Raw genomic sequence first — 27,975 nt, 5'->3', positions numbered from 1 at the left:
GACTAATTGTAGCCACTTACACTTGAGGGTATATATTAGTTTAATAGTTTCAAGCTAAGTCAGCTTAAAAGAGTTTAGCTAAAAAAATGGTGGCAAATATGAAGGGTATCCTTTTGCATTTAACATTGCTTTAAACAGTTAGTACAACACAGAAAATGGTTGAAAGTATATAAAATGTTTTAGCATTTCATTGAACACTTGAATGCAGCCCAGATGTGCTGCGAACTGTTTCCCTAACATTTAATTCTATCGCATTTGCCATTTCTTTCGGCTCATCTCTCGCATTTTCCCATTTCCGCAGATCAGCCAAACGGCACTGGCAATGGCAATGGCAATGGTAATGGTAATGGCCAAGAAAAGCGGCCGACTGGCAGGAAAGGCAAACAACGGCATGGAAAACTAGATAATGTGGCAAGCGAATAAACAAATCTCGCCATGGGCCTCTATATACATAGTTGGTCAGTTCCGCACAAGTCGGCGTAGAAAATGGACGCCGGCTATTCGCCCCGAAAAGTACGTGGGAAATTATCATTATTCAATTGTGTTTTTTGGTGTGTTCGAGTGTATCTGCGTATCTGAGTGAACGTTAGTGTGCTTATGCGTTTGTAAATTAAATTTGAAGCGAAACGCAATTAAAGAAAGTGAAATCTGATCGAATTGCTGTGCAATCAAATGCGAATTCAAATCAATAAAATTGATTGCAGAGGGGTGCAGAAGGCGGCGAATGTCAAATAACGGGCAGGAAAAGCGGTCGGAAAAGCGGTGGGAAAAGCGGTCGGAAAAGCTTTCACCGATAGTCCACGACTCTGACTTTTGTTTCGACAGATCGCAGGATTGACCACTCACTGGAAATGCGCTTTTAATGTTCCAACTATGTGATGGTGATGGTAATGACACAGAGTCCATGACCACCATCTGTGGATGCGAGTACACCTGCCGCACTTCCTGGCCATGTTCGACCTTTTCCTCTTTCGTCTTTCCTCTTTCGTCTTTCACCTTTCAACCCTCCCCTTCCCCAGAACCGGATGTAATAAAGGCGAACGAAGACGGACTTGCAACGGAAGTGCAGAAACACCCTCCGCGGCCAACTGCCTCGTAAATTCGGATGGTTTCTGTTATTTACGGTCTGTTTGATTGCACAACAATGTGTTTATGTGGAAGGTGACATTTGTAATTGCCAAGGAAGCCAGGAAGTCGACCCCGACGACATTCGCACAAAGCCATAATAGTAATGGTAAACGTAGTGGGACGTTGCAGGTGAAGGCACTAACCATAAATCGCGATTGCAATCCGAAGAAATGTTTTTTGAGAACGTGTGTGGCGCTTAGAGGTCATCCTTAAAAAGTAAAAAGTGGAAGTACGTCAAGTGGCTTTCTAGTTAAGTGTTATCACCTTCGATCAATTTTAAATCTTAAACTAGAATTCGAAAAAGTTCTTGTTGTCTTTCTTATTTCAATCGGCGTTTTGGACATAACTTGACCAAAAATGAGCGCATAGCTAAAATAAAGACTGTTTTGTGCTGCTAATAAACATAGCTAACTATGTCTATCCATACTTTTTCGATTCTCAAAAAAAAAAAATTTGGCAAATTTTTGCATTTTCGATAAGGGGTACCATCATCAAAATTTGCGAAAAATGGCGAAAAATTAGCATTTCAATGTATGTACATGGATCGATAGGGAATTTTGTCACGAATTCAACGAGGTATGGCATTCCACATTTGGACAACTATTTTTACTGCTATCGAAAAAAAACGGATTATTTTTTATAAAAAAATCGAAAAAAAAATTATTGTAAAAAAATTGATATTTTCAGTCGGCGTTTTGGCCATAACTTTGCCAAAAATGGCCGCAGAGCTAAAATAAAGCAGTTTTGTGCTGCTAATAAACATAACTAACTATGTCTATGTTATGTTGTGGCGAAACTTGCAAAAATGACAAAAAATAAAACTTTATTTGCGCACATGTGGATAGGAATCAAATAAAAGTGTTGATCGAATTTATTTTTATTAAAATGTTATCCCAGCAGACACCTCCTCTCAATCCCCAAAACCACGTGCATCACTGAATCCTGAATCCGTTGCTGGTTGGCTGCCACGTCCTTGTTGACGTTTTGTTTGTTTTTCCGTGAGACGTCTTCGTTTTTTTTTTTGCGACGTCAAGTAAAATTGAATTCAGCTGAAATCTCTTTGAGTTGCTCACACGTTTTTATTATTTCACGGAACAAACAGAAATCCCTTCCAGCCAAGAAAGATTTATCCTTCGCCAGCCGTTATTTTCTGTCAAAATTGAAAAGTTTCTTGCGGAACAGCCGGCATAAAAAGCAGGGAATAAGTTCATAGTGCCAAGAAGGATATCAGCGATGTTGTGGCCATGTTTGCCTTGCTGTCGCCTCGCATTTTGGAAAATGTTTTGCATGCGAATGTTGTCCAAGGACACTTTTTGCCATCCTCCTCCTCTCGCCCCTAAGCATTCCAGCCCTGACACACATTTTCCTTTTCCGCCAAGAACGGAAGTTCGGAAGTGCCACCAAAAACGCTGAAACGGTTTAGGTTTCGGTTTCGCTGCCTACCGGTAAAGAGATTAATTAACCGATTCCGGCTGCCAGTTGGCACATTTCCCTCCTCGCTCGCAGTTAATTAACGCACACTCTTGGCTGGGGGGTTGGTGTGTAATTTCCCAGGAAATCATTGCAGAAAGTGCTGACGTCATTGACATATGCCCCAAGCTCCAGATGGCCAGGGAAAGCGAGCAACCCGCAGACAATGCCTCAATTAATCCCCATAATGACCGAAAACCGCAGCAACATTCGTTCCACAATTCCGAGATGTTGACAGTTGTCAGTCTCCTTTTGTTTCCGCGGCAATCAGTCGAACAAATTGCTCTGGTACGCGGCGAGGAATTATAACTGGCTATGGGATAATTGTTATCTGGCTGCTGACGGATAACTGATGAGATGCAAATGGGCTCAAATCAACGTCTGAACTGGCTTACAGCAGCAGTCAGATCTGACGTCTGCCAACGGAAATCAGCGATTTTTTAAACCACGAGCCTATTAAATATGTCGTAGTATTTCATCATCTGATATATAATGTCCTAAGAAATGTGTATACATTTAAAATAGCAACTTGTGTATCAGCATCTGACATAATGCATCCTAAGAAATATGTATACAAATTAAAATACATATTTAAGTATAAATTGAAGATAGCAACTTGTTTAATTATTGCTCGCTATAGCTCAATACAATAATATTGCCCAATCATTAGTAATTTGCTATAAATGGTGACCAAACTATGAATAGCTTTTCATTTTCATTTACCTTTAAGCTTTTTATACAAGTTGGAAGTGCTGTTGAATTCTGAGATGCCAGTGATTAAAATTTCGACATTTACTAAGTTTCAATAAAATATTCCGAGAACATTGCTTTTTCTGAGCATTTGATTTGAGTGAATGAAACGTTTCCAATTAATAAGGAATCCAGCCAGACGCAAGCACGTATATTCAGACTGTGCATAAATGATTAATGAGTGGACCTGTGTCCTGTGTCCTGAGTCCTGACCGTGTCCTTTCTATTCGCAAACGATGCGCAAAGGACCGTTCACGGTGGACTCACGTCTGCTGTCCACGCTGCTTTTGCATAATTAAATCATCCTCAATTGCTTCACATTGTCCCGACTTTTCCCGCATTACTCTTTGTCCAGCTCGGTGGCTGTCAGTCATTTTGGCCGCTTTGCTTGTTCGCCGGAATTATCCGGACCCCGGGTACTTTACCTATTTTTTTGGGGCTTAAGTTGGCCAATTTTTTTTTTCTACTCGCCTATCACTTTCCAATAACAACAGTTGAGTGTGGTTGGATACTCCGCATTGATTTAATAAAAGGATGTGGATTATTTTTAATGCCAATCTAAGATGTTAAGTCAACTGCGGAAATTTCAAGAGAAGTAAATCAGCGCCAACAGACTCAATTCGCTTGGCTTTCTGCAAACTGAATTCCATTCAAAAGTATGTTTATACAGTTTCCATTTTACCGACTGAATCAACTTCTCAATCGCAATCGGTTAAACGGATGAGTTCATGAATATAAAATGTACTCAAAACGTATTCGTTTAAATATATCAATTACAATGCAGTTGGTACTAGCTTTTAGGGAATTTGCAGATCGTTTAAATGTTCAGTTCAGTTAGAACCACCTGCTAATCCAACGCAAATTCCGGTCCTCGTTCACTCAGCTAACTTCAGGATTATGCAAATGGATGTGCTCTCTGGTTGACTTGAGTCCTCCCAAGCTGTGTTCTACTTTCCATTATCTCTGTTGGATAAGTAATTATGCCAGAAATTACAATAAACTTGCATTCGCACACAAATTCATTTGCATATCCCCTCTGGACGGGGTTTGGTCATAACATGCGACCACAATTTGACATTTGCTTATTGAGAAAACTCGGTGCGGATCCCCATTTCTCACTGAGAGAAAAGTGAGTGAATCTACTCAAGTGTTCTTGTCTAAAAAATAACCAAACATATAATGTGTAATCTACTTTGACAATTTCAAGGCTTAAATGCAACACATACATTATTTAGAATAGAAGGGTACCAAAAGGCTTAATTGGATGATAAGTGTACTATTATTTCACTTAGTATATGTGGGTGTGACCTGAATACGACAAAGTGGGCAATGGAAAGAGCTCGTACTGGTGCATACTAAACTGCGGTTTGTGGTCCATACCATATCGTACCTGAGCAAGCGACTCACAGGTGAAAAACCCCTTAGGCGATTGCTTTGTGTGAGATGCTTTGCCTGGTTTCGCTTTGTCTATCTCTGTGCCCCTTGCTTTTTGTTTCTTACAAAAGTGGGTTCAATTCCATTCAAAAAGGTGGATGTATCCTCTGAGAACTGGCCCCGAACTGTTGACCGATTTAATTATGATTGCCGGCCTGCGAATCCCGGTTAAGCCAAAAACAAATCACAAACGTTGGTCCACCCGAAGGAGGCCACGGAAGCAGATCAAATAGAGTGTAAAGAAAATGGCCGAAAAGGAAACCACAATAGCCATTTCAGTCCATTAGCTGTTAAGCCAATGGCAGGACAACACGGCAGGACAACAATGGCAGCAAAAACTGCGACAGGAGCAGCAGCCGCACGTCGTAATAATGTCGTCAAAGTGCGGCTCACCTGCTAAACTCAGCCGTTGCCACAACACTACACTGTGAGAAACAAATCTGGCGAAAAACAAATTGTAAACAGCATTTTGATAATTAAGGCTTCACAAAAATATGTTAGTAAACCCATTACCATTTCTAAGAAAATCATCATACCTATTTTTTTATATTTAAACTTTAATTATAGATAGTTTTTTTGTAATCAAAACAAAAGTTCGTTGGTCTCATTCAAAGTTATGACCCCCAGTTTGCATCATTATCAATTAAAGGTTTCTTTTTTCGCCGTGCACTACGTTTTTCAGCACCCCGCGGTTTCCCACCATGAAAAGTTGCCACCTGCAGCGGCGACTGTTGAGAGCTGGGGTTTTTTTGCGCTTTCCCCCGTTCCTTTGCATTCATTTCAGCATGGGGGAAAGTAGGACAAAGTAGGACTCTCACCCCTGGAAAGTTGGCCTGGTCAGCAGCCCGATTGTGGGGCTAATGAATAAATGAAACTGTCGCCGTGCAGAGGCGAAACGAGCGAACCGGAAATGCGCATTTCAAATGCGAGCGCCATGTTTAATTTCCAAATTACACCCACCAGCACATGTGTGTTGGTATGTGCGTTGGTATTTATGTGTGGCTGGCAATTAGTCGCGATTGGCAGCAAATTTGTACCATTTACCTGGTCGCACCTCGTTGTATTTGGGGCCTGCCAATGCAAAGCGGAAATATGATTTGTGTTTCAGCTTCGAGCAGCGGAAACGGAAGTTGTTGCTCGCATGTCGAATGGATCAACACCCAGCACTCTCTGCACAAAGGATTGTACGCTGTATGCGTGGTTACGGTCATTAAATTAAATACATTAACACACGTACATATACATTTAATTGTTTACTTTGATGCGTGGGTCTGCTCGTTTGTTATGCAAATTGATTGTTAATTGAATCCTTAATTGTTCATTCGGGGAAAAAAAAAAAGACGATTAATTTCACGGAGTTCAAAATCCACTTTCACTATTATTACGGATTTCAATTATTAGAAAGCCATCATAATGTTACCAACTCATCAGAGCTTGATAATAAACAAAAAGCAAAGCCCAACTCGAAACAAAACTTTGCGGTTAGATAAAACCTAGTCAACTTAAACAAAACTCATTGGGAAACTTTATAATTAGTTGTCCTTTGAAGGGGGATAAAAATTTACTGCTTTCTTCCTTTTTATTCATTCTGCTGATGTTGCAAATTTGAAGTGAGTGCGGGTTATAAACTAGAATTATATTGCCGTGTGCTGTCAATATATCGATACGAGCAATATTTGCATATTCCCCGATTTATGACGTTATGGAAAAAGGGGTGAGAGTTGCTTTTAATATCATAGTGACTCATACCCACAGGAGGAACTGTCATATCGATAAGAGCTCTCTCCATCTGTTTTTAAAGATGCATTAAACAAGCACTCTAAAGAAGAGATAAATGCGATCATCATAAAATATATATATTAGATTAAAATTACACATTAGTTAGAATTACTATTTTAAGTATCAGCTGTATGGTTAATTGTGAAAATTAGTATAATATTTATTATAATTTTTTACCCATTACTTTTTTAGCCACCTGATATGCAAACAGTTTAAACTAAATACTGTTCTGATTGGTATGCAAACTTTTGGGAATCTTTAAAAGAATTATCCGCTAGCACTTAACTTTTCCAAGAGTATTCACCAGCAGCTCACACAATCCAGAATTTTCCTCACTCCCACAATTTTCCGCTGCTTGTCAAAGTCATTTACCATCACAAGGCTGCCTCGACTTTTTGCCCCCACCGCCTTTGAATATAGAAACCCCCGCCTGGCTGAAACTCGATGCGCAGAATAAACGTTATTTAAGTTAATTTTATTGCTGGCATTTGTAAAATGTCAAACCCCGTCCTCCAGGATATCACCCCCAGGTTTTCCTTTGTGGGACTGTCTTTGATTTCAATTTTCTTATCGCAGATCATGTGTTATTGTCGTTTGTTAAATTGGGACAGCAATGAAACCACTTTTTTGGGGTAGGCAAAGGTCAAACCCTGACCTTTCCAGCGAGCCCATAAATATTATGTCTGCCCTAGTCGATAATCTCTTCAAACTTTCCGTCGCTCGCTGGACTTTTAATGAATGTCAGAAAAGCACATAAACAAAATTTCAAAAGCCACGCCCACCCACAACGCCCACCGACCCACACAAAAACACACATGGGTGAAAGCCCAAAGCGAATGTGAAACAAAATGTGGCCAACTTTGACCTTTTTCGAAAAGTGAAATAAACAAACAAATTGAAAGCAACACACAAAACAAATCCTGGACAAAGGGGCGGACTGAGCGATGGGGCGTGGCCAACATGGAAGGATGAACTAATTCTCTGGCACTCCAAAAAAGGCTCAAAATAAACATTTCGGCTGGAATACAACGTATAAATCAGCGAAGATATATACGATTTTGTCGATACGAAAACGTTCACGTTGAATTCTAAGGGTGTTGAGCGCGGAAAGGGGTTAAGATGGTTTATTGTCTGGCCTGAGTAATGACTGCCCTGTCAAATCAAGCGCTTTGGAATCTAGACTTGCCCCACACAAACTCATGTGAGTCCTAACAAAATACGAGTTTTTTCGATAGTGAATCCATGATTCACTTAGTTGTCTATTTCTGGAATCACCGCCAAGAAAATCTCGACGCCTGTTATCCTCACACACCCCATGACCTTTGTTGTCTTTGTCAAAACAAAGCAAAATATGGCCAAAAGTATTACGCATACGCAGCGTTTGCTGTGCGAACAGAGGCGTTTGCATAATTAGCATAAATTTCGGAAATATTGTAGGCGACACTTGGGCGCACTTAAATGTTATCTCCGTATCTCCGTCCGCAGGAAAATCTATTCAGTCGAGTGATCAAAATTAACATGAAAATCGAATCAGGAAATGGGAAAAAGGAAGCAAGAAAAAGCAAAAGTCGAAATCAAATAAAAATGTTTGCACAAACACAATAAAGTTGGGGAAACGTTAACAGAAAAATGTCCACAAAACAAATCGTTTTCTATCTGATTAACACAGGACAACAACCGGTGGAAGAAAGCGAAATGTTTTTGTTTGGTATCCAAATGTTTAAAATAATAGTCACTACATTTTGAGTTATTTCTTCTTATTACGTTTTTCAATAAAGATCTCATATTTTCTTGGACATTCATAATAAAATAGGAATTATTTTACAAAAATAATAATATATCCCAACAAAAATAGGGTTTACTGCAGCTTTATCCAAAAAATGTTTTTTAAGTCTGTTCCCAGACAGTAACCCAATTGAATTTCCTGCCAATGCCACTTTCACTGATTTCGTTTGGGTTGCCTACGCTCCAGTAAGAGAGAGTTAAAAAAAAGAAAATTGTCTATTTTTGGAAATCCTGTTGCTCTGTCTCTGCTTTTTCTCTCGTAAAATGTGGAGGGACGGACATTAGCTGTCTGCTCGTTTAGTATCCCAGCCCCTCGAGAAACTTCCGAACGGCTTACGGCTATAATCCGGCAGTAAACTGAGTAATGTACCGCTAACGCAAAAGGCCTCCTTTCGAACCACCCAGAAGACCATTTTCCTGCTCCTTTGCGTCTGCCGATGTCCTTGGGCGCAATGCATTCCAATTGAGATTGAGAAAGAAACGCAGCGGCATTCAAAGCAATCCGAGCGCGTTCCTCAAGGGTTCTCTTCGCCAAAATATAAGCAAGGGTAGATGATGGTAGACGCAGTTGGATAAATGAGTACAGAACTCTAGTTTTACGATGGCGATTTAACTGTCTCATTAGGAATAGTTCGTGCAGTTGGCGCTGCAATTACCGCATGGGGAACTGGAGAAAAGAATGGCAATGGATGCTCCATTGAACGTTGACAATCATCATCTCCTAATGCACTTGCTTTTGGCAGATGGGGCGTATGCGTAATATGCATCCATAGTCCCCCATGAAGTTCATGCAGCTGTACAAAACGAGAAACGCACTAAATCGCTGGCAAATTGCAATCAGAATTGAACCAAAGTTGTGCAGAGTTCTGAGTAAAAGTTGTTGACCTCCTACAGGGTTGAAGGATCCTGCTTTCAGCTAGAAACCGGTCGGGATATTCATATATATTCTAATATCTACAAAGAACTCCAAAGTATTTGACTATTTATTTTACTATTTCAACAAGCTTACTTTAAGTTACTTAACCAACAACATACTTTGTTAGATATTTAGTTAACCAACCATATGCTCATTTAAAACGAATAAGAGGGAAATTAAGTCAAACTCAATTAGATTCCTCACAGGTCTTAATTATTTCTGCCTTTGATCTGGCCCAAAAACACATAGATACGCATTGTGGTTGCCGAATAATTGCATTTAAAGCCCTTCACTTTTCAAATAGGTCATAAAAGGCCACCACCTCCCTCCAGTGTCAACCACAGAACTCACCTGTAACCAGGAGAAGGTGAGAGGAGCTTTGAGCTGGCTTTTAGAATTCCTCTTTTCGGCTTGCCTATTTTCCGGTATTTGATTATCTAATTCATTGATGGTTCGAGATTCGCTTGCTTAATTGACTTATTGCCGCTGAAATTTGCACTCGCGAGAGTATCTCAAAGATGCGGTTGTATCTTACAGATGTGAATGTATCTCGAAGATGCGATGCGGTGCGAACTGATGCGATGCCCTTACGCGACTGAATTTCGGTGTGTTTGGTGCTCGGTGCTTTTTGGACTTCGGTATGTTTCCTATTCGGATTTTTCGGTGTCCATCGGCTCTTTGTTCTCTCCGCTCGCAGTTGTTGTTGTTGTTGCTCCTGGAGGGCAAACAATTTGTTTTTTTGTGGGACAACCAGCAAACAAAAGCACCAGGAAACTGAATCAAAATAAATGCCTTAAATAATTGATGGCATTCCCAATGACGGCCGTATGCGATTCGCCCATGTACATAATCAAATTGTTGTTAATCGGTAATTTGACTTTGTTTTTCAATTCAAATGTAAATTTGTTTAAAATTTAATGAAACACTAACGTTTTATTCGCGACGCGCCAGAGAAACGGTTGAAAATTACACTGAGAAATGGAGACGTCCACTCCGCTGGTTGACTCGAACTGGATTGAAAAGCTGCCAGCTGCCAGCCGCTTGCCGCCTTAAATTCCTCCCAAAAGAGAGTGGAAAGCCGAGAGACAGAGAGAAAGTGTCCAAAAAGTTCCATTTGTGTGGTGCGTCTTCCATTGACACCCTTTTTCCCTTTGCGGTGGCTTCGCCTGTTCCACTGCCACTTGTTCCGCTCTGGTACTCTCTCTGGATTTGTCCAGCTGATTGCCCCTTCCAGGAGCTTCGACGGCCGCCAGTATCTGATAGTATCTTCTGGATAACGGGTTCATGCCCGTCAGCTGATTGATTTCCCTATATTGCCCTTATATTTTGCAGCGTTTCATAGAATTTGAATATAAATGTTAAAGATATGGTACGCATTGTAGAAACTGTAACAACCATTTTTAATAGTACGTGCGTACTTCACGTTCCAAGAACGTGCGTTAGCTTGTTTAAAACTCTGTAAGAGTAATAATTTTATTGGGAATAATTTTGAGAAAAAACTATTTAAATTTTTTCCAATTTACATAGCTTTACTTTATATATCCTTTAATTTAGGAAATCTACCTCAGTGCGGCAGTGTATCAAATTGTTGTTAACACATTTAAAGCTGCGAACATCCTTATCTCTGGAAGTAGTAACTATTTTGATTAGGAGAACGCGGGAGCTTTTCCTTCCAGTCCCAAAGCTTTGGCAAAGCACCGTTCAAGAAAGAGTGATGGCCACACAGCTTTTCTCCAGCGAAGCGGCTACCAGGAGCTTTTACTCAACTTACTCAATAGCAGTAAAAGCGCGGTGCAGTTGTTGTTGTTTCCCCGTTCTCGTTTTGCTCGCGTTTCATTGATGCCGAAATATAGGTCAACAATTTGTTCGAGAGTGGGTGGCTGGGTGGTTTGGTGGTTGGTTGTCTTGCGGGGGGTGGTGGGATGTGGAAGTGTTACATCGCCAACTGAATTATCAGTGTCAGCGAGCGAGTGCAGCGGTAGATGCGAGGCTGCTATCTGAGGAACACGGCAAACATTGTAAATTGCTCGCCTGACGATGATTGCTTGGGGTTCACCTCGCAACTGGCAACTGGCAACACAGAACAAATTGGCCGACATTGCGCATACGCCGCGTTATCGGCGTGGAATTTATGACGGCACACTCGCACAGCCTTGTGTTCATGTCCTTTGGCCAGCCGCCGCCGACTTTAATTGAATTTTTATGCGCCACCAGCAATCCGCGAAATGTCAGAGGAAAGTGAAAAGTCTTTGCTGTCATCTTCGGCCCTTCTTTAATTTTTCTATGCAGAGAGAACAATCAAACTGCAGATAAAAGACTTTACAAGTTTTTGTAATAGCTTGTTCGCCTTTGGAAATTGGAATTCTAGTTCTAGAGGAATGTAGTAGACAGTACAAGTAACTTCCCTAAAATTTTGCAATTAAACAACTACATTCTTAAGAACATTTAATGACCTTTGTATTGATACATATTTTAATTGTTGGTAATATACAGCACCTCATTTTATTCTCAGTGCAAAGCCACCTTGGGCTCTTTCTTTGCTTCTGTCCGCCGACGGATTAGTGACGTCCGAAATTGGGTCAAAAGCTGAGTTCGCTCAGCTGGCTAAGCTGCCCCGGCTCGGCCGCATGTTGCCCCTGCTAAGCACACTCGCAGGATAATCCTAATTGCGCTTTTAAGGCGCAACTCTCGCCCCCTCTCCCCGCGAGCTTTGCAAGTGGGTTCGTTGCATTCCGCCAAGGACTCGCTATCGCTACGAAAGGAAGAAAAGCCGTGGGGGATTAGTGCTTGCTGCTGGCTGGATTGGCAGCCACATCCTTTTGCGCCCGGGAAAGTCACACCCCAGATGCCGCAGATACTCGCGTCTTCCGATGAGTTTCGCCGGCACGTGCCATACGTGCCATACGTATGCTGCCCCCATGGGCACCTGCAATTTATTACAGCCACTTGAAGCTGTTCCCTCGCTTATCGTCAAAATAATCTACTGACAACGATGACGTTGCGGCCAAACGAAATGCCAAGGGAGGGGGCCAAAATTTAGTATCAACGAGAAAAATGTGAAATCCAGTCAGTCTGACGGCTCACCAGTCGCTAGTCTGCTAGTAGAGTACTTAAATATACATTCGATAATCTGTTCTAAAATGAAATTGCTTTAAAAGCAGACTCTGTAGTTTTGGTATTTAGTGAGCACGGCGTAAAAGCAAGCGACCACATGTCGTATGAGTAATATTTGCGTGAGAGCTAATGCGTTAACAAATATGATAAATTCAATTGAATTAATAAGACTATACATTTTATTTACAAAAGGACTACGCAGCACTTGCACTTCAGGTGAAGTAAATTTTGTTTATTTGCCACAAGTAGTTGCTGAATAAACAAACCCATTCAATTATGATTATAACGCTTAACAAATTACCGAAGTAGATGACAAGCGCTGTCGCTGCGACCGATAGGCAAACAGCGTTACGAATGACGAATTTCAACAATTGTTAACTATTGGACTCTGTAATCTTTGTTGAAATCGAAATTTATGGATCGAAAACAACGCGTGGGGTGAAAGGGAGAGATTCCACAGAAATGTTTGTTTTTTCTCTGGAAAGCTATTTTCCATAGAGACAGCTGGTTGTGATATTTATATCAATAATAAGAACTGCGTAGTACATTTTTATATTTTCTTTATTACCGAAGCCATTGACAATTTGAAATTGATTAATCAATTTGATTGTCAGACAATGAGTTAACCATAAAAAAAAGATTCATTGATGTAGAAAGGGAAAACAAACTACACAGTATTCACTTTTTACCCAAAGTAAATGTTATTTGAGTAATTTATATTTTAATTCACATCTTAGTTAAAATACTCTCAATATTTTTTAATTCAAAACTAAACTAAAAAACTTAAGAACATATTCCTTACGAAAGTTAACTGCTAAGGCCAAATCGAAACGGTCATGATATGAGTTCTAATACCACATGTTGGTACTTTCCCCCAATCGCAATAGAACGACTCTGGCCATTCCTCATAGCTCCTCATAGCTGGGTACTTCAGATTGCATTATATTTTTATTAGCTTGCGTTATCCACGGGGCTAGGAACACTCATGATCAATCACATGACTCATGGGCAGGGTCAGTTATGGTGTTTTTCGCATGTAAGCCAATGTGCAGCTCATTGTTAGATGGTTAGATAAGCAGCGATTTGCGAGATACACGATTATACGGCTAATCATGACGTATGCAAAATGCATGTGGTATGGTGAGCATACGGCATATCCCTTGGAAGCCGAATTCATAGTGTGCTGAGAGCGCCGCCATATGGAGACAGGGACGATAAGGGACGCCAAAAAGCATTCAATATTCATTATCAGGCGAGATAACAGTTGGCAATACTCACTACGCCAGCCGAATCGTTCGAGGGCCCCGTTAAGCAGAGCCCAGACGTTTGCGAGACTCCGAACCGAACAGAACTACAGAAAACTTCGATTAAAAAACGGCTGTGGCAACAGAACCGAAATCTTTGGGCAAATATTTGCCAATTAGGAACCGTCGACGGCGCGTGTGTCTGTGAAGTGGGGTGAAGTGAAATTGGCCAGGCCAAAAAGGCACAAAAAAAAAAACAACCAGCCATGTCCGAATTTGTGCGGCAACATGTAAGTGCGAATCTTAAAACCGTATGCGTATAGCTAGACTTCCTGGTTGTCGTGGCAGTTTTTCCCATCCATTCGCTCTGGTTATCAGAAAATTACTATGATAACCGAATCGTTTTATCACATTTCTTTGGCACAACTCCGCTTTATGCCCATCATGGGTCTCATTTTAATTTTAAACTTCCCTTCTCTTATCACCTACACTCACCTACACGTGTGGTGTTAATTGGAATGTAGTAATACCTGTGATTATGGGCATAAAGTATTTACGAGCAGGTAGCCCAACAAAAGATTGTGTCCGTCACGAGCTCAAATGTGTCTCGAGTTTGATTTGCAGAATACAACCAAAAATAGCACTCTATAAATGCCACATACTTCCTCGCAGAGCAAATGTCTTATCGAAATCTAAGCCAATTATCGATTGAGTTTAGTCGCTCCAGGAAGAGAGATAGGAAAAAGCTCAATAAAAGCCTTTGGCCTAAAGTAAACTCTAAGCGGCTTTGCTTAGAATGCATTGCCCTTGATTAAGTTGTTCATATCAGTTCTATTTGTTTGTATGTTCTAGTTCTACTAAGAATTATATTAAACACCCATTAGCCGACTAATTGTTGAAATATTTATGATAACTCGCAGTTATGATTCATTGTTGAAGGGGGTGATCTCATGGTCGAACACTTTAGTCTGAGCGACTGATTTTCGATTGGTATTTATGGCGAAAGGAAAGTTCTAAATTACAAAGAGATCGATTTTTTATTGCAGGTGCTCATGTCATTTTGGGGAAATAGGTAATGGGTGACATCAACTGATTTGGCCTATTCTATTGGTCTTTAATCTTATCTTGAGGTAGATAAGCAAGGTCGTAGAAGATCGATGCCAAGAAATCAAACTTCCTAGCTAACGTAGATTAAATGTATTTGAAAAATTTCTGCACTTCGTGGTGACCCCCAAGTTTTTGGCAATGATTACTTGTTTGGCTCTCATGTCATGTAGTCTCATTCTGTTCACAGTTTAATTCCGAAATACCGATAAAACCTTTTGTGTATCGGCATTCCGCCGATAGATAAGATAACGCCTCGCAACAACTACTTTTATTTGCAAATGTTGGCTACCGTTTGCTTTCATTACCCATATTTTATTCACCTATTTCCAAAGCAATTTATATAAAGCTCACAAAGCAAAGTCTTTGAAATTCGCCTGGGTGTGGCAAAGCTATAAATTATATCTATATTTCATTGGATATTTAAGAGTCCCCCGGGTAAATTGCTTAACAGCGCATTGGATATCTATCTGATTTCTTATCGGGGCTCTAAAATCTATGAAATTAGGAGCCATATACTGAAGCATCGAATATCACTATTTTTCTTTCCAAAGTTTATAAGTTAAGTAATAGTCAAAGTATAAAGTTGAAAGTTCGTTGATCTCTGCCCCAATAAATGTGTCATATTAAGATAAGCTTCTATATAGTTTTCAGCATTTATTGTTCACTTTATGAACAGTACCGAATTTAAATTTATAAACTCCTAATGAGGAATTTTTTCCGCTCCGCTGTGTAATAAGTTCTTATCAGTATTTACACTGCAGATATGACCCACTACCAGTTACCAATAAAACGTTTTTGAATTGCCTCTGTGTTGATATGGGGCATGTTAGATTTTGATGGCAATTAAATTAATTCCATGACTTTAATCTCTGTTATTTTGTGTTTTCATCGGTACAGGGCGAGTATGTGTGGGTGAAGCCGCAGAATACTACCAGCGAATTCGCAGTGCCCTTTGGGGCTCGAATTGTGCGAACGGAGAAAACGCAGACACTGGTTTGCGATGATCGGAACAAACAGTTCTGGGTGCCAGCGGGGGATGTCCTGAAGGCCATGCATATCACCTCCCAGGAGGATGTGGAGGATATGATCACTTTGGGCGACCTACAGGAGTACACTATACTGAGGAACCTACAGAACCGATATGCCAAGCAATTAATTTATGTGAGTTTACCAGTATTTACTTAACAACTTGCCTAGCTAACTATCTATAAATATTTGTAGACATACACCGGCTCCATGTTGGTGGCCATCAATCCCTACCAGATTCTGCCCATCTACACGAATCGCGAGATACAGCTGTACCGAAACAAGTCGCTAGCTGAACTACCTCCTCACATTTTCGCCATTAGTGACAATGCCTTTCAGAGACTGCAAAGACTTAAGGAGAACCAGTGTGTGGTGATCAGCGGGGAGTCGGGTGCCGGGAAGACGGAGAGCACGAAGCTAATCCTTCAGTATCTGGCCGCAATTAGTGGCAAACACTCGTGGATCGAGCAGCAGATTATAGAGGCCAATCCCATTATGGAGGCCTTTGGCAATGCCAAGACTGTGCGGAATGACAACTCTTCGAGGTTCGGAAAGTACATCGAGATCAGATTCACGCCACAGGGCGCCATTCAGGGAGCTAGAATCCAACAGTATCTTCTGGAAAAATCCCGAATCGTTTTCCAGAGTCGCGATGAGCGCAACTATCACATTTTCTACTGCATGTTGGCGGGACTTTCAGGTCCGGAGAGAGAGCGCCTAAAGCTGCAGGAGCAATCGCCGAGTCAGTACCATTACTTGGCCCAAGGAGGATGCTTTACTTTGCCCGGCAGAGGAGATGCCAAGGATTTTGCCGACATCCGCGCGGCCATGAAGGTGCTTTCCTTCAAGCCGGAGGAAGTGTGGAGCATTCTGAGTTTATTGGCGGCTATTTTGCACCTGGGCAACCTTAGATTCACCGCCACCGAGGTGGCCAATCTGGCAACGGCTGAGATAGACGACACACCGAATCTGCAGAGAGTGGCTCAACTACTGGGAATACCCATATCTGCTCTTAACGCCGCTCTGACACAAAGAACGATCTTTGTGCATGGTGAGCACGTGACCACCAGTTTGTCCAAGGAAGCGGCTATTGAGGGTCGCGATGCTTTTGTTAAGTCATTGTACGATGGCATTTTTGTGCGCATTGTGCGAAGAATCAATGAGACCATAAACAAACAAGTGGATCAGCCCATGAATAGCATAGGTGTTCTCGATATCTTCGGGTTCGAGAACTTTGACAATAACAGCTTTGAACAGCTGTGCATCAACTATGCCAACGAAAATCTACAGCAATTTTTCGTGGGACACATCTTCAAGGTAAGTAATCAAAAAAAAAACGTTGTTTGAAAGTTACTAACCAAAGGTTTCCCACAGATGGAGCAGGATGGGTACCAGAACGAGCATATCAACTGGCAGCACATCGAGTTCCAGGATAATCAGCAAATCCTGGATCTGATTGGCATGAAACCCATGAACCTGATGTCCCTCATTGACGAGGAGTCCAAATTTCCCAAGGGCACTGATCAAACACTGCTCGAAAAACTCCACGTTCAGCATGGTAATCGATCCATTTACGTGAAAGGAAAAACCACCCAAACTTCTCTGTTTGGCATTCGTCATTATGCCGGCGTCGTAATGTACAATCCGCTGGGCTTCCTCGAAAAGAACAGGGATTCATTCAGCGGAGATTTAAGGACTCTGGTTCAGCGATCTGCCAATAAGTTTCTGGTGGACATATTCCCACACGAAATGCCCATGGATACGGCCAAGAAGCAGCCCACTTTGTGCGTGAAGTTCAGGAACTCGCTGGACATGCTGATGCGCACTTTGTCGCAGGCACATCCCTACTTTATCCGTTGCATCAAGCCCAATGAATACAAGGAGCCAAAGGTGAGTGTGGAATAATAGTTTTCAAATAGCATTATTCAAGGATGTTGTATAATTATTTGTTAACCCTATTATAAACTAATATACTATTTGTACTTCTCCCTTAGAACTTTGACAAGGAGCTGTGTGTGCGACAGTTGCGCTACTCGGGCATGATGGAGACGGCTCGCATTCGAAGGGCGGGCTACCCAATCCGCCACGCCTACCGCGCCTTCGTGGAGAGATACCGCCTCCTGGTGCCGCCGGTGGGACCTTTGGAGAAGTGTGACTGCCGGAAGGTGGCGCGGCAGATCTGTGAGGTTGCCCTGCCTGCCGATTCCGATCGCCAGTATGGCAAGACAAAGCTGTTCCTGCGGGACGAGGACGACGCCCGTTTGGAACTGCAGCGGTCGCAGGTGATGCTCAAGAGCATCGTGACCATTCAGCGCGGTATCAGGCGGGTCTTGTTCCGACGTTATCTGAAGAGATACCGCGAGGCCATCATTACGGTTCAGAGATATTGGCGGGGTCGACTGCAGCGGCGTAAGTACCAGGTAATGCGGCAGGGATTCCATCGCCTGGGAGCCTGTATAGCTGCCCAGCAGTTGACCACCAAGTTCACAATGGTCAGATGTCGAACCATTAAGCTGCAGGCCCTGAGTCGGGGCTATCTGGTGCGCAAGGACTTCCAGGACAAGTTGCTGGAGAGGCGAAAGCAGCAGCAGCTGAAGAAGGAGGAGTTGCTCAAGTTGGCCAAGCTGAAGGAAGCAGAGGAACTGCTGAGACTGCAGCAACTGAAGGAGCAGCAGGAGAAAGAACAACGAGAGCAGCAGGAGAAACGATTGCAGGAGGAGCAGAGACTCAAGGCCGAGGCAGCCGCACGCAACGCCTTGGCCATGGCTGCAGTGCAGCAGAAGAGGAGATCTCGGCCCTTGAAGCCAGAGGCTCCCAAGGCACCAACTCTGCAAGCCCGAAACTCCCTGCCACCACCACCCACCACATTGATAGTAGCTGCACCACTACCCACTCGACCGGCCAGTGCCGCCAACAGAATTAATACGATACCCGAGAGTCCTGGCACCACCATTGATGTGGAGTCCTCCAAGCAAATGGTGGACGATGTGTTCCGCTTCCTAAACGACGAACCCGATGTGAGTGGTCCTCTGGGGCCGAATGTCAAAGAGAAGTCTATGATGTTCGAGCAGGCACTGCGCCTGCGCAGAGATGTGCCCACCAAGCTCCTTTCCCGCCCGGTCAACTATTATGAGGCGGCGCCTCGGAAGATTGTCAACCAGACCCGCCTCTAGTAGCGAATCAGGCTGGGACTGGAAGAGATCCGAACAAACTAGACACTCGTAGCCATGGCTAATACTATTACAGCTGGAGCTGGCCAGTGTACACTCTTAATGGTGCTTCTGATCGGTACGATTGGTTAAGGTCTTTAAAAGTGCTCCTAACTTACAATTATCCACGCAAATCTGTAAATAAATCATTTTTTTTACAAACTTCAGTCAGAAGAGCATGTATATTTGATAAAAAGCTTTTCCCACATTTTCCAACTATTACAAAAATATTTTCATTGATAATGGCGACATAACATATCTTTAATGACTATACGATATTATCGACTTAACTTTATTTCCAAACGAAAAGTACCAACATACTGATCAGCACACATCCAGAGTTTGTCCAGTCCAACGACATAGATTAGCTTTGGCTTCAAATTTTACCAATCCTTTTGATTTTGGGGCGCCTTTTGGGTTCCTTTTTAATGTACAAATCTAATACCTAAGTGCAGTAAATGTCGGCTTGTATATAAACACATATATCTTGGCTTGTGATTGCGTTTTGTTACATTTTCCCTACTTCTAAATGTATCATATTTATTAAACACTGTAAATAAAACTCTCTAAGGCAACTATAGACATTAATGCGCATTTCGTTAGTGTGTTTACTCGTCTGCGTTGGTTGTGGTTGTATGGTAATGGGGTAAATTCGAACTCCCCAATCCGGCTTTTGTGCTTTATGTCCACGTCCAGTGAGTGTCCCACCTCATATCCGCACCTTCGGATTGCTTTTCACCATTATACTCGAAAAAAAACCTGAGTGAGCTTGAGTCATCAGTACTTACTTATTAAAATTTGTCAATGGACATGAATAGTCCAAGTGGCGTACAAGGGCATTTAAACGCTATCTTGATTAGAATAAATTAATTTTTTTCAATAGATAGGCACAAAGCGATTATATTTCTGCGATTTTTGTGTACTTAAACCTACCTGTTTATTAGGGCTTGTTTTATATAAAGTTCTGGAGGCTTCCTAATTTTTATTTATAGAAAGTTAATACATTCATTTTGTTTCAAAGTGATTTTGCTTATTGTCACCAAGGGTTTATTAAACATTTGTTGCATTAATTTTAATGTATTTATTCAAAGACTATTTAGAGTCTTTTCAATTTTAAGAGGACCACTAAAGATCTTTATTTCTTTTATGGAGCATTTTTATAACACCATAAAATGAGATTATCAGGAAGCTAATTTATGAGCCAATTTCCTTACCTTTTCGTTTATATTTCCTTTAGAAAGATAATTTCCTAAGGGTTTTCCCTTTACAAAAATATCAAATTTAGCTTATACTTTACCTCAAAGCAAGTAACGAAAACTTAAATAAAACCATCCGCGCCCACCCGCACCAAAGTGTTTTTTTTATTGAACAAAATTTTAAATGTAAAGAATTTTCCTCGTCCAACCATTTTTTTTAGAACGCAGATCCATGTCGTGTCGTCTTTAGTCAGTAACTAAATGGGGACAAAACAAATTTTCGCGGCGAGACCCGGAGTCCAGAGTTTTTCAAAGCGTGGCCAACACCAATCGCTATCAGGTGGCGGCAGAAGTTTAAAACAAATACCAAATGATAAATGAAATAAAACGGGATCGTAAATAATCGCCGCCGACCTTATCGCGCTGGCATATCTTCGGGTGCAGCATACCAGTACTACCAATGGTCGCACTTCCCTCACCAACCAGTTGATATTTATAAAAGCTTACGAGTAAAGCACCTTCGATAAGTGGCACTCAGATTACAGGTGTCGAAATAATTAATACGGCAGTATTATAAACAGGTATAAGAGATCGAGAGTAGGGAGAGTGATTCTTTGGTGTTTCAAACTTTGTTTACCCTGTAAATAAACGCACTTCTATATACTATTTGCAGGCAGCGCTGAGGAAACTCAACAACCTCTCCTCTGGAGATACCATACGCCTACCCAAATCGGTGCCGAATAACATCGACACCTCGGACTTTAGTTACTTGAAATATGCGGCAACTTACTTCGGTGGTGGCGCCACTGCGCAGCACGAAAGAAAACCTCTGAAGGAATCTTTGCTAAAACATGAACAGCCCCTGGATGAGATGGCCTCGAAGGTAAGTCCTGGAAGGTAAGCACATGTAGGAGTACAATTTACATTTAATTATAGGCCATTTGGTTGACTATACTCCGCTTCATGGGCGACTTGCCGGATGTTGTTTCCTCGCCTTCTCTTCACTCATCCAACAATGAAAATCTGATGAGTGATTTGGCATGCCTGTTGAACACTCCCGATTCTTATAAGCCTCGCTTATTTGTACGTCAATCCCAAAGACGCATCCCAAAGCCTTTGGCTAACGGCGAAAAGGAAGCCCAGGAATTCTATCAACACTGGCTTAGCATTCCCACCAGCCACCTGGAGAAACTCCACTTCATCATAGGTCACGGCATAATAAAGAACAGCTTACGGTATGTTTCCATATTAAGTTGAGATCTTCCTTCGAAGTTAAGATCTTTATTGCAGAGACGAAATCCTGGCCCAGATCTGCAAGCAGCTATATCTGAACCCAAGTCGGAGCTCCTACTCCCGCGGATGGTTGCTCCTTTCGCTGTGCCTCAGCTGCTTTCCACCCAGCCAAGAGTTTGAGCCCCACTTGCGCAGCTTCATGAAGCAGGGAACAGCGCAACTGCAGGCCACTCCTTCCCTGCAGCGATTGGAGAGAACTCTGGTGAATGGACCACGCTGCCAGCCACCCTCCTTGTTCGAACTCCACGCAATCCGTGGTCGCCAGCCGCTTAAGTTGGACATTCACCTGATGGATGGTCAGCAGCGAAGATTGCAGGTGGATGCGGCCAGCACAGCCCGAGAGGCAGTCCATCAACTATGTCAGGGTATGGGACTAACCGACACCTTTGGCTTCGGATTGGTGATGTCATTGAATGGCAAGCTAATGCCGCTGGGCGCTGGTCAGGAGCATGTCCTTGATGCCATTTCGGAGTGCGAGCAACGCCAGCTGGATGCACCTTGGAAGCTGTACCTGCGGAAGGAAATGTTTGCCACTTGGTATGATCCCTCGGTGGACCCCAAGGCCACCCAGCTAATATACAAGCAAATCCTAAACGGGTTGAAGTGCGGAGAGTATCGCTGTCGCTCCGAGAAGGACATAGCAATGGTGTGCGCTCTGGCCTGCTTTGTGGAGCATGGACCCGGGGACATCCTTCGATTGAAGCCATCGGAGATCACTGCTTTTGTTCCAAGCGATCTTCTAGCGCCCGGCGAGCGAGCCATTGAGAACTGGAGTCGCCTAATAGCTGTCACCTACGAGAAGAGCTCCTATGTCAAAGAAGAACAGAAGGACCTGCTTCTGGAGGCCCAAAAGAGAGCCAAGGAGGATATATGTCTGTTTGCTCATCTCTCCTGGCCTATGAGGCACTCGCGACTGTTTGAAGTGGTTCGCAAAGAGGGACCAAAACTGCAGAGCGATGATCTTATGCTGGGCATCAATTCCACTGGCCTCTTCCTCATCGACGAAACCGAACAAGTGCTGGCTTCCTGTTGTTTCAGCGAATTGCTGAAGGTGCACATGGAATCAAATGACAAACTGCATATTATGACCTTCCAACATGTCAATTTTGTGCTGCAGTGCAGCGCAGCTCAGGATGCCAACGAGGTGATTAACTACATGCTGGATAATCTCCGTCAGCGTTCCAGCTACGGAGTAGCTCTCGATCAGGTCGTGCAGGGGGATCTAGAGGATTGTCTTGTGCTATCCCCCGGTGACCTCATCGAATTCGAGGCAGGTGTAACAGGTGCCCAGTTAATGGCTGGCAATGCGCAAGACTGCTACAGGGGCTGTGTCAATGGCCAGTGGGGTCAGTTTGCTGCCGGAAATGTGCGCGTTTTGGCCACCCTCTCCAAGCCGAGTGAAAAACTTCAGGATATCCTCCGGGAGGGTCGCTTTGCAGAGCCACCGAAACCAACACCAAGAGCCACCTACTCTCGTCGTCGTCAACACAACATCTCTCAGCTGGCTGAGAGTCAGTTTAGAGAGCCATTGGAGTAAGTATAACAACTAACTATACAACTTAAATAACCATATGTTCTTATAGCTCCGATAAGGCTTCACTATCAACGTTTTCGCCTGAGCCACTGAAGGCTCCGCTGCTCAAAGCTGTGGCTAAGGTGCCGCCACTTTTCCAGCAGGCATTGGTTATGCACCATCATATTCTTAAGGTAGGACAAGGAATAAATATAAGATAAATCTTGTTGTTTGATAAACACTACGTTCTAAACATCTAGTACATGGGCGACATAGCAAGGAGCAATCTGCCGGTGAACACGGACCTCATCTTCCAGCCAGCACTGCAGCATCCGCTGCTGTGTGACGAGCTCTACTGCCAGCTGATGAAGCAACTGAGCGATAATCCCTCCAGTGAAAGCGAGAAGCGGGGCTGGGACCTGCTTTACCTGGTCACTGGCTTGGTGGCTCCCAGTGTCTTGGTCATGCGGGAGCTGATCATCCTACTGCGCATGCGTGCTGACGCCCTCGCCGATGCCTGTCTGAAGCGACTGAAGCGATCCTTGGCCCAGGGCCAGCGAAAGCAGGCTCCACATCTCATTGAGGTTGAGGGAATTCAACAGCGCTGCCTGCACATCTACCACAAGATATATTTCCCCGACGATACTGTGGAGGCCTTCGAGATTGAATCGCACACCCGGGGAGCAGAGCTCATTGCGGATATAGCCCAGAGATTGGAGCTCAAATCACCTGTGGGCTATAGTATATTTTTGAAGACAGGCGACAGGGTTTATGCAATGCCGGAGGAGGAGTTTGTTTTCGATTTCATCACTCAACTCATCTACTGGCTAAGACAGCAGAAGACCATACGCTCCATATCCGATGGCCACTACCAACTGCACTTTATGAGAAAGTTGTGGTTGAACAACCATCCAGGCGAGGACCTCAATGGAGATGTGATCTTCAGCTATCCCCAAGAGCTGCACAAATACTTGAAGGGCTACTATCCCATCGATTGCGAGCAGGCCTCGCGTCTGGCAGTTCTTGTGTACAGTGCGGATCATGAAGTTAGCTTGCAGCGGCTGCCCGAGGTGCTGCCACGTTTAGTTCCTGAAGACCTCATACCGCTTCGAACGGTGGCCGAATGGAGGCAACAGATTCTGCCTAAGATCCATCGCGATCATTTGACCGAGGACCACGCCAAGCTGCTGTTTCTCCAAGAGCTCGCCCACTTCGCTTGCTTCGGTTCCACATTCTTTGTGGTGAAGCAACAAAATGACGATGCCCTGCCGGAAACGCTTTTAATCGCCATCAACAGCACAGGTTTTCATCTGCTGGATCCGCCTACTAAGGAGATCCTTCGCAGCTACGAGTACTCCCAGTTGGGAATTTGGAGCTCGGGCAAGAACCACTTCCACATTCGGTTTGGTAACATGATCGGAGCCGCAAAGCTGCTGTGCAGCACCACCCAAGGATACAAAATGGACGATTTGCTGGCCTCATATGTGAGGTATTTTAATGAACACGAATAAGCCATTCATGCGGTACAAATAAATCGTGCCTTTACAAGTAACCCAACTCTTTGGTCTTCTCAATCAAAGCCAGCATGCCAACCATTAGCTCTTCACAGTTGGGTAGGATCTGCACTGGTGGCAGGATAAAGCCATAACGTCCCTTATCACGGTACTCGATTGTGTAGCCGATCTTCTTGCCCAGCTCGTTGAACACCCAGTCCACGGAGGTGCCAGTGGCCACATCTATATGAAGACGTCATATTTATGTAATCCTTGCAAGTGCATTATGTGTTCGAGTTCGATAATTGCAATACTTACAAAGCACATCAGCTGTAGATCCATACTGGTAGACAGTTCCGTAAGGCAGGGCTTCAATGGCATCGGCAAAGGCCTTGCCAATGGTCAGAATATCATTATAGTTTTCTGGGAACTCCTCCTTGGTGTGTCCGTAGGGCGAGAGCAGGTACTGTCCATACGAGTGGAAGGATATGTACACACTAATTTCGTCCTGGATTTTGGTCAGATACTCAGCCAAGGCCTTGGCCTCGGGCTCAGATCCAGGGGTATCCCCAGCAAAAGTCTCACTGCAGGGATTACTAGAAGCTCCATTGTTCTCCAGCCAATGGGAGTCAAAGTTCCTATTGGCATCAGCTCCAATGCAGGCATTCGTGGCATGTGGCTGACGTGTCTTGCGCCACATACGATCCTGTAATCACATAGTGTTTTAAATATATATAAAATAGGTCTCATCATCCACTCACCTTTCTGTGTGAGTACTCAAAGCCATCCACATTGAATACGGGTATTATGTGCCAATCGTAGTTATCGGCCAGATTCCGCACATCGGCATCCTCTGAGGTCAACAGCTGATTGATGAACCATGTGGCACTGGCCGAGGTTATCCACTCTCTGGCATGGATGTTGGACTCGATGAAAATGCCAGGATTGCCAGCTTTGTGCGAGATCTTGATGCCTCGAATGGTTCGCCCCTCGTAGGAGGTACCAACGATGAACTCTTCGGTTACCGAGGGATATGCCTTCAGAATCTCGTCCAGCCAGGCCTCAATCTCTTCCAGCTCATAGTACTTCGTCCAGCCAAAGGTGGCGCTATCTGCAGTTGGCGTGACTTTTTCCTCGTCGATACGCCTAAATGGGGATCCGATCGTTAACTTTATGGGCCCCAGTGAGCACGCACTAATGGTTAGCTAATCGAGCGATCTTATCGACTCGAGTGGCATTAACCCGTACGCGGTGTCGCATTCCACTACTTACTCTTGGACATTCTCGATCATAAGCTCGCTGCTGATGTTATTGAATTTGAGCAGCTCCTGGAAATGGTTTAGTTCACCAGGACTAACCATAATATCAACCTGCTTACTACGCTCGTCATACTCCTTCCAAATGTTGTACTAAACACCAAAGAATTTAGTGGTATATTTCCTCAGATCTGGGGCAGTCAATAACTAACCTTCTTCGTCAGCTCGCCAATTTTCTCGATCGCAGCCAATTGAATTTTGTTTTGTATGGTGAGCTTGTATACCCTGAAGTTATCATAACGCTCTTTGGCCGAGTCCTTAAGGATCCCAGCACTTGTTAGAGCCACCAGCGTGGCAAGCAACCAAAGCAGACGCATTTTGAGCAATGACTGAAATTCTGCTGACCGCCTCGTGCTTAAGAAACATAACACGGTGATTATCTGCAGTTAATCTTTATTGGTTTATTGCACACTGAATTTCCCCAGCACTTACAAGGTGCTCTTAAGTGCGAGATAGCCCAGGTCTTTACACTTTTCTAATAGGGCAGCAATTCCGATTAATGCCTCCTCGGCGTTTGGGATAATGTGCACCGGGGGCAGGATGAAACCATATCGACCGGTGTCCCTGAACTCAATGGTGTACGATATCTGCACCCCTTGTTCATTGTATGCCCAATCTATGGTGGCTCCAGACGCAGGATCTATAGGAGTAATAAAAGTTAGTATCTATGCAATAACAATCCATAATCCAAGAACTCACAGAGAATGCCGGCAGCTGAGCCGTATCTGTAGACAGTTCCATAGGGCAGGCTCTCAACTGCATCTCCATAGGCTTTAGCCACTTCCATCATGTCATCGAAATTGGGCGGAAACTCTTCTTTGGTGTGTCCGTAGGGAGAGAGCAAAAGCTGACTGTACGAGTGGAACGCGAGCAACACATTGACCTTGTCCTTGATGCTGATTACGAACTCAGACATGGCCAGGATTTCGGGCTCCGAAAAGGGCTTGGGTCCACCGTAGTCCTCGGCGCAGGGATCCGAGGAAGCTCCCTCGTTCTCCATCCAATGCGAATCGTAGTTTCGGTTGGGGTCTACTCCGATGCAACTAGAAATGTCGGAGGGTTGACGGGTCTTTCGCCACATGCGATCCTATAAAATATATGTGTTTACACGCCACGTCTCAAGTATAAGTAAATGTGGTAGTACCTTTTCGTGAGTATACACTAAACCGTCGACATTCAGCACTGGCACTATGTACCAGTCGTGATTCTCGGCAAGATCTCTCACTAACTCGTCCGTGGAGGTAAGGAACTCGTTGATCAGCCAAGTGGCCGTGGCGGAGGTGATCCACTCCCTTGCATGTATATTGGACTCAATAAGCACTCCAGGATTATTCGACTTGTAAGAGATCTTAATGCCCCGGATGGTGCGGCCCTCGTACGATTGACCCACTTCAAAACTCTCTGTTACCGATGGATAAGCGGCTAGTATTTCGTCCAGCCACGCATAGATCTCTGCTAGAGAATTGTACTTCGTCCAACCGAAGGATCCATCTCTGCTGGCTTTCAGGTTGGCAGCTTCCTCCGAATCAATGAGCCTGAATAAGACTCTTAGAATTTCTTGTACATTCAGAACTAATAGCTTACTCACTCCTGCACATTGCTGATAAACAGCTCTGCCGTGACATTGGTCTTCCGCATTTCAGTCTCGAGTTCGCCAAAAGCACCTGGACTTAGCATCAGGTGTAACTCATCCTTGGCCTCATGCCACAACCTAAACTGAATGAAAAGGTAAACAATTGCTTTAGCTATGTGATTGTACTGACTTACATTTTCCCGATCCTCTGCAAGCTTCCTCAGGATACTTCTCTGCTCTCGAGTCTCAAACTTGACCTTGTACACCGAGTAGTTGTCATAGCGCAGTCTTTCGTCCTGGCCAAAACTCGCTCCTTGAGCCAAGACTAACAGTGCCAGGACTAAAGTTAAACTATATAGTGTCATGCTTGTCGCTGAGAATGCGGAAACCGACTACCAATTTCATTCAAATAAAAACCCAGACGTTCGCTAATCGATCGCTTCATAATTGGATTGTAAAGATAGCAGCACAGGAGCGAATTGTTAAACGATCTATAAAACCGCTTTGATCGGCTTATCAGTTTCACACAACTGACCGTCAGTAGATGCATAATTTCCAATTGATTGTTTTTATTGGGTTTTATTGTTTAATTTATATAGTTTCTTGTTTCATTGTATTCAACGTAGTCA

General features: G+C 43.5%; 3 protein-coding genes across 5 annotated transcripts in view; 1 reads left to right on the top strand and 2 right to left on the bottom strand.

Annotated features, from left to right (window-relative positions):
* Window positions 1–10,274, bottom strand: part of LOC6526927 (slowpoke-binding protein) — a 34,558-nt gene extending 24,284 nt beyond the window's left edge. Inside the window, exons 1-2 of one of the 2 annotated variants that reach the window (XM_015198030.2) lie at window positions 10,193–10,274; window positions 9,614–9,977 (exon numbers count right to left, since the gene is read on the bottom strand). The gene's annotated coding sequence lies outside the window, so the exon portion shown is untranslated. Of the gene's footprint in view, window positions 1–9,613 lie in introns of both variants that reach the window. The other variant, XM_015198027.2, reaches the window with a different exon arrangement.
* Window positions 454–24,516, top strand: LOC6526926 (myosin-VIIa). Of its 2 annotated transcripts, none has more exons than XM_039371484.1 (10): window positions 454–513; window positions 15,625–15,888; window positions 15,949–17,070; window positions 17,128–17,643; window positions 17,748–18,770; window positions 20,832–21,041; window positions 21,095–21,393; window positions 21,449–22,984; window positions 23,035–23,158; window positions 23,225–24,516. In XM_039371484.1, exons 1-10 carry the CDS (start codon window positions 487–489, stop codon window positions 24,473–24,475), a joined length of 6,372 nt encoding a protein of 2,123 aa, XP_039227418.1. In that variant the 5' UTR covers window positions 454–486; the 3' UTR covers window positions 24,476–24,516. The 2 variants fall into 2 exon arrangements, with proteins under 2 accessions (XP_039227418.1, XP_002088024.2); XM_002087988.4 differs by lacking the exon at window positions 454–513 and adding an exon at window positions 13,692–13,910.
* Window positions 24,433–27,745, bottom strand: LOC6526924. Its single transcript, XM_039371767.2, has 10 exons — window positions 27,541–27,745; window positions 27,362–27,489; window positions 26,918–27,308; window positions 26,473–26,860; window positions 26,205–26,413; window positions 25,926–26,153; window positions 25,730–25,866; window positions 25,219–25,603; window positions 24,776–25,163; window positions 24,433–24,700 (listed from the first exon to the last, which is right to left on the bottom strand). Exons 1-10 carry the CDS (start codon window positions 27,709–27,711, stop codon window positions 24,507–24,509), a joined length of 2,619 nt encoding a protein of 872 aa, XP_039227701.1. The 5' UTR covers window positions 27,712–27,745; the 3' UTR covers window positions 24,433–24,506.
* Between the last annotated feature and the right edge of the window lie 230 nt (window positions 27,746–27,975).

This window comes from Drosophila yakuba, chromosome 2L, assembly GCF_016746365.2.
Source record: "Drosophila yakuba strain Tai18E2 chromosome 2L, Prin_Dyak_Tai18E2_2.1, whole genome shotgun sequence".
Classification (NCBI taxonomy): domain Eukaryota; kingdom Metazoa; phylum Arthropoda; class Insecta; order Diptera; family Drosophilidae; genus Drosophila; species Drosophila yakuba.
The sequence above is the reverse complement of the archived record's forward strand: the minus strand, read 5'-3'. Positions and strand labels throughout refer to the sequence as shown.

Coding starts and splice junctions, on each gene's coding strand:
- LOC6526926 (XM_039371484.1), top strand. CDS start 487: ATGGACGCCGGCTATTCGCCCCGAAAA. Junction 17,071..17,127: donor TCGTGGGACACATCTTCAAG/GTAAGTAATCAA, acceptor GGTTTCCCACAG/ATGGAGCAGGATGGGTACCA. Junction 21,042..21,094: donor TGGATGAGATGGCCTCGAAG/GTAAGTCCTGGA, acceptor ATTTAATTATAG/GCCATTTGGTTGACTATACT.
- LOC6526924 (XM_039371767.2), bottom strand. CDS start 27,711: ATGACACTATATAGTTTAACTTTAGTCCTGGCACTGTTAGTCTTGGCT. Junction 26,154..26,204: donor TCGCACTTAAGAGCACCTTG/TAAGTGCTGGGG, acceptor GATTAACTGCAG/ATAATCACCGTGTTATGTTT. Junction 25,867..25,925: donor TTGGCGAGCTGACGAAGAAG/GTTAGTTATTGA, acceptor TTTGGTGTTTAG/TACAACATTTGGAAGGAGTA.